Consider the following 12,960-nt stretch of genomic DNA (forward strand, 5'->3'; position numbering starts at 1 on the left):
ATTCAAGGAAATGCATGCACATGGATTAGGGAGTGGTTAACATGTAGAAAACAGAAAGTACTGATTAGAGGAGAAACCTCAAAATGGAGTGAGGTAACCAGTGGTGTACCACAGGGATCAGTATTAGGTCCTCTGCTATTCCTAATCTACATTAATGATTTAGATTCTGGTATAGTAAGCAAACTTGTTAAATTTGCAGACAACACAAAAATAGGAGGAGTGGCAAACACTGTTGCAGCAGCAAAGGTCATTCAAAATGATCTAGACAGCATTCAAAATTGGGCAGACACATGGCAAATGAAATTTAATAGAGAAAAGTGTAAAGTATTGCATGCAGGCAATAAAAATATGCATTATAAATATCATATGAGAGATACTGAAATTGAAGAAGGGAACTATGAAAAATACCTAGGAGTTTATGTTGACTCAGAAATGTCTTCATCTAGACAATGTGGGGAAGCTATAAAAAAGGCCAACAAGATGCTCGGATATATTGTGAAAAGTGTTGAATTTAAATCAAGGGAAGTAATGTTAAAACTTTACAATGCATTAGTAAGACCTCGCCTAGAATATTGTGTTCAGTTCTGGTCACCTCGTTACAAAAAGGATATTGCTGCTCAAGAAAGAGTGCAAAGAAGCGCAACCAGAATTATCCCGGGTTTAAAAGGCATGTCGTATGCAGACAGGCTAAAATAATTGAATCTATTCAGTCTTGGACAAAGAAGACTACGCGTCGATCTGATTCAAACATTCAAAATCCTAAAGGGTATAGACAATGTCGACCCAGGGGACTTTTTTAACCTGAAAAAAGAAACAAGGACCAGGGGTCACAAATGGAGATTAGATAAAGGGGCATTCAGAACAGAAATAGGAGGCACTTTTTTACACAGAGAATTGTGAGGGTCTGGAACCAACTCCCCAGTAATGTTGTTGAAGCTGACACCCTGGGATCCTTCAAGAAGCTGCTTGATGAGATTCTGGGATCAATAAGCTACTAACAACCAAACGAGCAAGATGGGCCGAATGGCCTCCTCTCGTTTGTAAACATTCTTATGTTCTTACAACTTGACAGAGCTTGAATAATTTTGCCAAGAAGAATGGGTGAATATTGCACAATCCAGATGTGCAAACCTGATAGAGACTTACCTCAAAAGACTCAGCTGTAATTGCTGCCAAAGGTGGTTCTACCAAGTATTGACTCGGAGGGGTGAATACTTATCTAACCAAGACATTTCAGTTTTTTTATTTTTCATTAACTGTTGTTTCACAATAAAAATTCTCTTGCCTCTTCCAAGTGTTGAGTAGGTTGTGTAAATCAAAAAAAAAAAAAAAAAAAAAATTAAATGCATCAAGATTTCAGGTTGTAACACAACAAACTGAAAACGTCCAAGGGGGGTGAATACTTACTATAGGCACTGTACATAGCGTGATTCATAATTCGTGCAACATTATTTTGCATTGATTTCATTCTACCGAAATGTTTATTGAACAGGTCCCTGGTGGCCAAACGAGTGTCACAGAGTGTCTGTCAGACATGTTCCTTTGCGTCTCACCCTCCACATACCCTCCAGTTTCCATGGTGCTCCCTCAACGTTGTGCCAATTATGAATCACCCTGCGTATTTCAATGTGCCAGGTTTACATTTGCAGACACATCTCAAGCACTTACATTTTTTGTTGTTGAAAATGAACTTTACAGTGTTAATTTAACTCACAAGTAAAACCTGGTTTAAACTGCTCTGCAATTGGAGTTTTTATTAATATTATTAAGTTCACAGAATGAATGTAAAACCTGGACTGGCTCAAACTGCTTTGCAATGGGAGTCTTATTATTATTCATAATAGTAACTTATTTACCATGCAATACCCGTGGATGCTGCATGTACACACACATAAAAGCCACCATCAAAAGTCTATTTGCATGGCACAGGTATGTGATGTATTTTTTATTTTATTTTATTTTTTACAAAGGATGTTGCCTAGATACATAGCAATATTATTTTTCCATATAAAAAGTTAAGGTAATAATTAACAAGGTAAAGCCTGCATAGCCTTAAATCTAGTTTCAATTAAAACCTGTAATGGAACAGAAGTCCAGTTACCCAACAGTAAGTGGAAGTGCTACGGAATGGGTTTCTTATATCCAGCCCTGGAGTGACTCAAGACTCCAATTCTCTTCACATCATGAAAACACGGCCATCACTGTAACAGCCTGTATGTTACTAGAAACAGGTCAAATCAATTTGTGAAAGAAAGGGAAGAAGAATTAAATATATATTTAACAAAAAAACAGACAGTCACACGCAAACAGTAGTTGTGGTCAAAGAGTCTTAATAACAGGAATACAAAACTTCAGTCCTCAGTCTTCCAAAAAAAAAAACAGAAACCCCAAAACGCAGCTCTTCCACTGAAGATCCTTCCGCTGGGTTTTTAAACACAGTCTTTCTCCCGAGTTTTGCATGTGTGTGTTTCCGTTTCATTTTGAGTGTGTCAATGAGTGAGTGCTTGCCCGAGTTTTGCATGTGTGTGTTTCCGTTTCATTTTGAGTGTGTCAGCGAGTGAGTGGTTGCCCGAGTTTTGCATGCCTGTGTTTCCGTTTCATTTTGAGTGTGTCAGTGAGTGAGTGCTTGCCCGAGTTTTGCATGTGTGTGTTTCTGTTTCATTTTGAGAGCGGCAGTGAGTGAGTGCTTGCGTACGAGCGAGAAAGGTAAGAGAGGGAGAGGGAAGCAGGGAGGAAGGGAAGGGGGGGTGTGCACGCCTCTGCCCATCACTTCTGCTCTTTAGTGGGGGCGTAGTACAGTTCGAGGGGCTTGCTCACTTTCCAGTATTTTTCGTTGACAAGTTCCAGCGTCAGGGATCCATTCAGTGTCTGTGAAGACAAAAGACATGAGGAGAGGGTTCAACTCACGATACAACTACTGCACACCTGTATACTGGTCTGATGAGGAGAGGGTTCAACTCACGATACAACTACTGCACACCTGTATACTGGTCTGATGAGGAGAGGGTTCAACTCACGATACAACTACTGCACACCTGTATACTGGTCTGATGAGGAGAGGGTTCAGCTCATGATACAACTACTGCACACCTGTATACTGGTCTGATGAGGAGAGGGTTCAACTCACGATACAACTACTGCACACCTGTATACTGGTCTGATGAGGAGAGGGTTCAACTCATGATACAACTACTGCACACCTGTATACTGGTCTGATGAGGAGAGGGTTCAACTCACGATACAACTACTGCACACCTGTATACTGGTCTGATGAGGAGAGGGTTCAACTCATGATACAACTACTGCACACCTGTATACTGGTCTGATGAGGAGAGGGTTCAACTCACGATACAACTACTGCACACCTGTATACTGGTCTGATGAGGAGAGGGTTCAACTCATGATACAACTACTGCACACCTGTATACTGGTCTGATGAGGAGAGGGTTCAACTCATGATACAACTACTGCACACCTGTATACTGGTCTGATGAGGAGAGGGTTCAACTCATGATACAACTACTGCACACCTGTATACTGGTCTGATGAGGAGAGGGTTCAACTCATGATACAACTACTGCACACCTGTATACTGGTCTGATGAGGAGAGGGTTCAACTCACGATACAACTACTGCACACCTGTATACTGGTCTGATGAGGAGAGGGTTCAACTCACGATACAACTACTGCACACCTGTATACTGGTCTGATGAGGAGAGGGTTCAACTCACGATACAACTACTGCACACCTGTATACTGGTCTGATGAGGAGAGGGTTCAACTCACGATACAACTACTGCACACCTGTATACTGGTCTGATGAGGAGAGGGTTCAACTCATGATACAACTACTGCACACCTGTCTACTGGTCTGATGAGGAGAGGGTTCAACTCATGATACAACTACTGCACACCTGTCTACTGGTCTGATGAGGAGAGGGTTCAACTCATGATACAACTACTGCACACCTGTCTACTGGTCTGATGAGGAGAGGGTTCAACTCATGATACAACTACTGCACACCTGTATACTGGTCTGATGAGGAGAGGGTTCAACTCATGATACAACTACTGCACACCTGTATACTGGTCTGATGAGGAGAGGGTTCAACTCATGATACAACTACTGCACACCTGTATACTGGTCTGATGAGGAGAGGGTTCAACTCATGATACAACTACTGCACACCTGTATACTGGTCTGATGAGGAGAGGGTTCAACTCATGATACAACTACTGCACACCTGTATACTGGTCTGATGAGGAGAGGGTTCAACTCACGATACAACTACTGCACACCTGTATACTGGTCTGATGAGGAGAGGGTTCAACTCACGATACAACTACTGCACACCTGTATACTGGTCTGATGAGGAGAGGGTTCAACTCACGATACAACTACTGCACACCTGTATACTGGTCTGATGAGGAGAGGGTTCAACTCACGATACAACTACTGCACACCTGTATACTGGTCTGATGAGGAGAGGGTTCAACTCACGATACAACTACTGCACACCTGTATACTGGTCTGATGAGGAGAGGGTTCAACTCACGATACAACTACTGCACACCTGTATACTGGTCTGATGAGGAGAGGGTTCAACTCACGATACAACTACTGCACACCTGTATACTGGTCTGGGAACGATAGCTCCTTTCAGTACAGGGATGGAAATAAGAATCCTACTGCAGTATTCTGTTTGCTAAACATGTTGCTTTTGTGGCATTTTGACTGTACCCTCAGCCAAAAGACAACCATTTTGTCCTTACATTCCTAAAATGTTTTAGTTCACCTCTAAATCCAAAGAGCCACACTGCAGAGTTGTGGAGCCCCTGTCCTCCACCAGCGGCTCTCAGACTGGGGTTCAAGGACCCCTGGGAGTCTGCAGGAAATTCTGGAAACTTCTATTTTATGTACAAGAAAAGGACTACACAGAAAGCACATACATTAAAGAGCCAAAGTTTTTCTTTCTTGTTTGTGGTTTTCCCTTTTTCTCAGTGTGTGTGTTTGTGTCTGTCTCAGTGTGTGTGTGTGTGTGACTCAGTGTGTGTGTGTGTGTGTGTGTGTCTGTCTCAGTGTGTGTGTGTGTCTGTCAGTGTGTGTGTGTGCGAGTGTGTGTCTCAGTGTGTGTGTGTGTATGTTTGTGCGAGTGTGTGTCTCAGTGTGCGAGTGTGTGACTCAGTGTGTATGTGTACGTGTGTGCGAGTGTGTGTCTCAGTGTGTGTGTGTCTCAGTGTGCGAGTGTGTATCTCAGTGTGTGTGTGTGCGTGTTTCTCAGTGCGTGCCTCATGCACGCCCTGCATATCTCTCAGCGGGTACACGTACAGTGAACTGGCCTCCGGAGGTGGTGATGTAGATGGTGTACTGCTTCTCGCTCACTTCCTCCAGGCTGACGGCCCCGCCCCCAGCACTGCTCTCCAGCGCCCTCTGCTGCTCCTCCAGGGCAATGCGCAGGGCCAGGTACTTGGACAGGTGGTCAACTGTGGCGTTGGCTGTGGTCTTCACATACCTGCAAGTGAGCGAGGAGAACGCAGAGAGACAGACAGACAGACAGGGGTCATTATAAATAACCCTGTAAATATATGGTTTCTAAATTAAATGTTTAAACCTGCTGGCTAAACCGACGCTTACCGTTTAAACTGACACGCACATTTTAATAACTATTTATATTCTACTTCTTTCTATTTTACTTTTGTATTCATTTATATTGATTTTCACACACAGTATTCATTTAGTTATAGTGCGTTAAAATGCATCGCAGTACTAGAAATAAAATAAACGAGATTAATGTTTTTATTAATTGTAAAAAACACATTTTTAAAACAATAATCAATGCATGAGGTGCGCTCCAAATATGTTTTAACCCTTTAAATCCTTAACAGATTTAACAGGAACATAAACATACCCACTGACTGCAAATAAAACAATAAATACATCTGCGGTCTGATCAGATGATTGTTTTATCTGATTGTACCGACTCATCTATTAACTGACTAGCTTTAAAAAACAACTACACACTAAGTGATGCACTGCTCAGAAACGGGGAGCTCTGTGTTGAAAAGGTGGGGACACACTGGGGTATTTGATTAGACACGGGGGGGCTCTGTGATTAAAAGGTGGGGGGACACTGGGGTATCTGATTAGACACGTGGGGCTCTGTGTTGAAAAGCTGGGGACACACTGGGGTATCTGATTAGACACGGGGGGTCTCTGTGTTGAAAAGGTGGGGACACACTGGGGTATCTGATTAGACACGGGGGGGCTCTGTGTTGAAAAGGTGGGGACACACTGGGGTATCTGATTAGACACGGGGGGTCTGTGTTGAAAAGGTGGAGACACACTGGGGTATCTGATTAGACACGTGGGGCTCTGTGTTGAAAAGGTGGGGACACACTGGGGTATCTGATTAGACACGTGGGGCTCTGTGTTGAAAAGGTGGGGACACACTGGGGTATTTGATTAGACATGGGGGGGCTCTGTGATTAAAAGGTGGGGACACACTGGGGTATCTGATTAGACACGTGGGGCTCTGTGTTGAAAAGGTGGGGACACACTGGGGTATCTGATTAGACACGGGGGGTCTCTGTGTTGAAAAGGTGGGGACACACTGGGGTATCTGATTAGACACGGGGGGGCTCTGTGTTGAAAAGGTGGGGACACACTGGGGTATCTGATTAGTTGGTCGGTTGGCTCATTATAGGGATGGAAATAAAATTCCTATTGCATAGCAGTTTCACCCATTCCAGGCTGGTTGATTCGTCACAGTGTGTTTAGGTAACAAGCTCAGGAGTGTCTTATTAACCGTTTCGCTCCGGTGAACATTCTACCTGTTTGAGGTCTGACTGACATTACGTGACTCAGAAGCGACTGAATGATACAGCTATTTGCCACACTCATCACTCATGACAACATGGTGCCAACAATGTAATAATAATAATATTAATAATAATAATATTTTATTATTTCAGATAGAATAATCTTCATGCATGCCCCAGCTACAGAAACTGCCCCCCCTACCTCTGAAACCAAAGTTACGCCCCTGGTATTATACCTTTCTAACAGCTGAGAATCTGAAATTAAGAGAATAACGTTGATGAAATATACCCTACATCGAAAATTCATTTCTCTTTAGAAATGTCTCCATATGTAGTGATCTCCAACCTAAAAACTGTAAAGTATCAGTGGTAGCCACAACCCTCAGGAAGTCGGATCAGAAAGAATTGTATAAATATCATGTCTGGTTTTCATTTTATACCACATTGTTTGACGGGTGTGTAATGTGAAGAAGTTCACCATCAGATAGATCTGTCCACTCATCAATATCTTCTGTAATTCCTGGTTATGTAAAGCAATGTAGTCTGCTCTCCGGTAATGCTGCGCTTTAAAATCATGATATATACAGCAATCAAAACCAAAACCTACGATACTGAAATGCTGCAGCTCATAATAAAATGTATCTCTATTGGCCTGAGGCTTTAATGAAATGCATTTTGATTGGAGAGTCATCCACGATGTTTAGCCTATAAATATTTCATTACAGTTGATATTTTGTTCATTTATTTTTGGGTTTATAAACATTGTGGATGGTTTCTGATAAGCTTGTACTTGTGATCGTTGAATCTCCCGAAAAAAAAAATAATAACAATTTGTCGAGCTTTCTGTCTATCTAACTTTACTTTTGAAAGTATATAAAAACCATCCCTGATTGGTTGTTGCTGCCTTTGGAGAGGTCAGTCATTTGGTAAGCAACCAATGGTTGTTTAAAAAGACTTAACCCTTTGCGGTCCATTGTCGGACTGGGTCCGACATTGCAATTATTCCTCACAGGTCCTTTGTCGGACTGGGTCCGACATCATTATAGCAACGCAATAAACAGGTGTTTAGTCGTTTTTTCTCCGGAAAAAGCCGAGAAAACCATTCAATTGCCGAGTGGGAGCGACAGGAGCCGAGACAAATCGGGGGAAAAAAAAAAAAAAAAAAAAAAGGCGTATCTCATGAATAGTCATACATGGTATCAGGTATCAGATAACGGGGCGTTCATAGTAAACAAGCTGGCTGAGTGCGTCAGCGCACAGAGACTATCATGGCCGTTTGCAGAGCTTTTTTCAGATGTTATAGCAATAAAATAATGACTTGGATCGCATTATTGAGGAGTTTGGTGATAAAACGAGTGATCCGGAGATGATCGATCGGTATGTACGACTATTATTATTATTTATTTCTTACATAGGTGAACGCTATAGCAAACGAAAGGGTGGGGCGGGGCTGGAGATGCCTAGTGAGTGCTTTGTTGATATGCAGGGCCATTTAAACCTGTTTGACTGTGAAAAAAAATACTTTTAAACAGCGCGTATAAAATTAACTGCGCGTGTGAAAATTAATTAGACCTGGCGTGCCTGACGCGCAGTTAATAAATGGACTGCAAAGGGTTAAAATGGGCGTCTAAGGTCACCATTACATCATCGTAAATATATGAACGATTTCTAGCGACGCTGTAGCGGAAGGGTTAAACTGATAGTAAAACCAGGAATGGATCTGCAATGGAAGTCTTATTTCCATCCCTGCATTATACCCCCTTGATTGATATCCGATTAGCTGATCGCTGTGTCTCGCTGATCGGTTCTCCGATTCCACCCCGACTGATCTCCAGTCTCGTTCACCGCCCCCTCACCTGGTCTGCGAGTACTGATCCTTGTCCACCAGTAGGGGGTGTGGCCTGAAGACCAGTTCAATCTCAGAGCTGGATGATTCGTGGGGGCTGGTCACGCCCCCCTCGTGTGACTGGTCGAGGTCAGGGCAGGACTCGTCAGAGGCCTTGGAGCGCTTGCGACTGGGCCCCGCCTCCTGGGCAGCGCTGTGGGTGGAGCCGTGGCTCAGATGGGAGCGGCTGTCACAGTTGTCCTCCGCGCCGCTGAACGTGGTGTTGTCAGACTCCTGCTGATGCTTCCGCACGCGCTGTGCTCTGAAACACGAGGTGGCTTGGTCAGCACTGCAGTTATAAAGCTTACAAAACACTGCCTTCACACAGCCTGCACATGAAAAAACACTGCCTTCACACAGCATGCACATGAAAAAACACTGCCTTCACACACCATGCACATGAAAAAACACTGCCTTCACACAGCCTGCACATGAAAAAACACTGCCTTCACACAACCTGCACATGAAAAAACACTGCCTTCACACAGCCTGCACAGACAAAACACTGCCTTCACACAGCCTGCACATGAAAAAACACTGCCTTCACACAGCCTGCACAGACAAAACACTGCCTTCACACAGCCGGCACAGAGAAAACACTGCCTTCACACAGCTTAGGACACTGACTTTACAAGGCTCAGTCAGGAAAAACAGATATGTACTAATGTAAAATCCTGTCCTCTATGCTGCAGCCCAGTTCAGATACGGAGTGCAGTGCTGTATGTTGCACTGTATTGTACTGTACCTGTGCATGGCCTGCATCTTGAGCCCCTCCTCGATGCTGGAGCTCAGGGCCTGCTGGTTGTGCAGCCGGCTCAGCCTAGCCAGCACTCTGTCCTGGTGCGCCTCGTACTCGTCCCGGCTCGGGTAGATCTTGGAGATGAGGGCGTCGAAGTTCGGGTCAGGGCGTAGGGAGCGTTTCGAGACAAGCTTTTTACGACACGTTGGACACTCCTTGTTACTACGTGGTCAGAAATGAAACAAACTGACAGGCGTCACCATACACAGGTCTATTTTACTGTATTTATCCTTAATTATACAGGATAAGCAATTACAGTCACATGGATGCAGTGCATTCAGTATAGCTTGCTGTTTTACAGTGGGATCCTGTGCTGCACTTCAGTAAAAGCTATACTGACTGAGCGCTCCTCCACAGCAGGCAGGTGCTGACATTCCAGCGAGGCTGGGAAGCACCATCGATATACTGAATAATCAAAGGGTACTTACACAGGACGTTTTCAATAGTCTTTAATAAAATGTCTTCAAAACACTCTTAAGTGGCAAATTTAGTGTTACTAAAAACTAGGGGTGCAACAATGAATCGATGCATTGATTACTGATCATCTGTCCTTAAATTTCCCGAGCTTCGATTACATATTGGTGAATCGATGCACAGAAGTCTCCTGTTGCCGGTTTACATTAAAACCTTGAGTGCGTTCGAGTGCTAGTACGGTAGATTAGCGTGTTGCTAGGATACACACTTTAGGTCTCTACATTCGCGTTTTGTTTTAAATCTATTACATCTACCGAATACCTTCTTTTGTTTAAAGCATGTTGTGTTTGGATTACACGGCAATATTATATAAAAAGAAGCTGAATTTAGTACGATAGTTAAATTAGTCAGGATTTGTGAGATTAGTTCAATGTTGTGCTTTTGGACATAAAATGTTAGTACAATAATGAACAACCATAGTTCAGATAGAAATGACTTCTGTTAAAACATAGTATTTTTTATTATTATTACAATGTGAAAGGAACATCTGATGCACACATATTATTTTCAGTTGTTAAAACTCAAGTCCTTTGTATTTCTTTTTTTTAAATCGGAAGTGTTCTAATTTGAATGTAAGTTGTGTCTTTTTGCTTAATGCACAACAGTGTTTTTAGTTATCATACACATGGGAGAAGTTATGCGCCAAAAACACTCATTATCATATAACAGACGTATCCCCCCCAACTCAACACGACACGACCATCATGACAGTAAACAGACACAATGAAGCGTTCTTACCTTTGTTTAAGTTAGTGATCAGCAGATGTGTCAGCTGCACGAAGAGCACAGTGTGTGTTTTTCACTAACTCCACTGTGCAGAATAAATGATTTTTTTTCTATGGGTAAATATTGGGACTTTCTTCCAATGCATCGGGACGCAGGACAATTGCTAGGAAATTGGGACTGTCCCAACCATATAGGGACTGTTGGCATGTATGTTATCGTTGATAATTGCCTATATAGTAATCGAATACGAAATTAGTGTGCCAATTGCACCACTACTAAAACGCTTGGACTAAAGGTCTTTCTCAATGTCTTTTAATCAAAACGCTAGTCCTTAGTAGTTCAATAACTTTAACACTACTGCTGTAGTTATGATATGCATTGCGTTATGCAGGTCCTGATAGGATATGAATCACAATCCATGTGGCGGTCCTCTACTGACGGACTGGTCATGCCTTCCCTCCACTCTCCCTCCTTCCGTGCCTCTCCTTCTCTTCCCTAGCCCCTCTGTGTTGGAACCAGCTACAGGAGAACTTCAGGACGGCTCCGTCTCTCTCTGCCTTCCGCCACCTCCTCAAGAGCCCCCTGTTTAGCCTGCGCTTGTAGATCTCTTAATCTACCCCTGCTACTATGCATTGGACTTCCCTGATCTACGCATTACTGGATCCTCAGCTAATGCACTTGCACTATTACATCATTGTTGATATAACTTGTTGTAATCTTAACTTGCTGCATCCTTGTTCAAATTGTATTTTAGTAATATTATTTGCACTTACATTAAACTATACTATATTATATATTAAGTTTGCATTGTAACCCTGTACTGCTCATTGCAACACCTGCAAGTCATCTTGGATAAAGGTGTCCGCCAAATAAATAAATAATAATAATAAATTATATACAAACGATACATACCTGTATTACAATACAGCATGTAAGGAAGTATCACGAGTCATCGATACACAACGAATCATTACAACCCTAATAGTTATATGTTAAATAGACAGGGAGAGTGGACACTGAGGCTGCCCTGCATTGGGCTTTTCTGCATTGTGGTGTGTTCCTCTGTATTGCATTGTGTTGTGGTGTGTTCCTCTGTATTGCATTGTGTTGTGGTGTGTTCCTCTGTATTGCATTGTGTTGTGGTGTGTTCCTCTGCATTGCATTGTGTTGTGGTGTGTTCCTCTGCATTGCATTGTGCTGTATTGCATTGCATTGTGTTGTGTTGTGCTGTGTTGCACTGTGCAGTATTGTGTTGCATTGCGTTCCATTGTATTGATTTTCATCGTGTTGTGTTTCTCTGCATTGCCTTGCACTGTGTGGGGTTGCATTGTGTTTCTTACCCGCTGCGCAGTGCGGTGACGATGCAGTCGGAGCAGAAGCGGTGCAGGCACTCCTTGGTGGTCATGGTGTTCTTCAGCATGTCCAGGCAGATGGGGCACATGAGCTCGCTGTGCAGGCTGCGTGGGGACACCGCGATCTCAGTGCCGTCCATGACCGCCTCCTGCAGGACACACAGCACAGCACAGTGAGGGGCAGGGGGGATGCTACTTATTCATTCATTACTTAATTCATTCAATGTTTCTTTTTATCTTTCTTTCAAGCTCTCAATCTTTCTTTTAATCCATTTCAATATTTTCTGTCTATCTCTCAATCATAACTTTTTTTGAAAATGAAAATTAACTTTTACAATAAGAAAATGAAATACCATCACAGAAATGTTCATTGACATCATACAACTGTTTTTAAAATTCAAAAAACTTTAGCCCTGAAAAATCAGATCCACTGATTATAAAATCACACAAGAAATGAAAGCAACACAGACACCTGCAGCACAGCTTATTACAAACTGTGCAGAAAGGGAGGCCCTGGCAGCATGAAGGTAAGAAAACACCACTCTAACACATCAGAATGTAGGCTAGTATCTACAAAGAGCCCAGCTAAAAAAAAATACAAATGAAGCTGAATTCCAGCAGTGGCTTATCCTGACAGGGTATATAGGCTGAACAAGTCAACCCCTAAGGAACTTCACACAGAGTAGAAATATAAAAGAAACCAATTCAGTGACAAACATTTCAACTAGAAGCAGGGCTGGATTAACGCATAGGCAAACCAGGCACTGCCGAGGCCCAAAGTCATGGGGGGGGGGGGCAAAGTCATGGGGGGGCCAAAGTCATGGGGGGGGCCAAAACGAAAAGGTTTTTTTTTGTTTTTTTTTTTAAACAGATACGGAATTGCGTGCAAACTGGAAGAACTTCA

At 42.9% G+C, this 12,960-nt stretch overlaps 1 protein-coding gene across 5 annotated transcripts in view; it reads right to left on the minus strand.

Annotated features, from left to right (window-relative positions):
- Nucleotides 1-1,304: 1,304 nt before the first annotated feature.
- The window catches only part of LOC117434026 (E3 ubiquitin-protein ligase RING2-A-like), a 30,694-nt gene continuing 19,038 nt past the window's right edge, over nt 1,305-12,960 (minus strand). For 3 of the 5 annotated variants that reach the window (XM_059008785.1, XM_059008787.1, XM_059008786.1), the window contains 5 exons: nt 12,045-12,205; nt 9,451-9,666; nt 8,677-8,967; nt 5,331-5,514; nt 2,261-2,868 (listed from right to left, as the gene is read on the minus strand). In XM_059008785.1, coding sequence (XP_058864768.1) covers nt 2,767-2,868; nt 5,331-5,514; nt 8,677-8,967; nt 9,451-9,666; nt 12,045-12,205 — 954 coding nt within the window. In that variant the 3' untranslated portion in view covers nt 2,261-2,766. Of the gene's footprint in view, nt 2,869-5,330; nt 5,515-8,676; nt 8,968-9,450; nt 9,667-12,044; nt 12,206-12,960 lie in introns of all 5 variants that reach the window. The other 2 variants (XM_059008783.1, XM_059008784.1) reach the window with 1 other exon arrangement.

This window comes from Acipenser ruthenus, chromosome 38 (assembly GCF_902713425.1).
Source record: "Acipenser ruthenus chromosome 38, fAciRut3.2 maternal haplotype, whole genome shotgun sequence".
In the NCBI taxonomy this organism is placed as follows: domain Eukaryota; kingdom Metazoa; phylum Chordata; class Actinopteri; order Acipenseriformes; family Acipenseridae; genus Acipenser; species Acipenser ruthenus.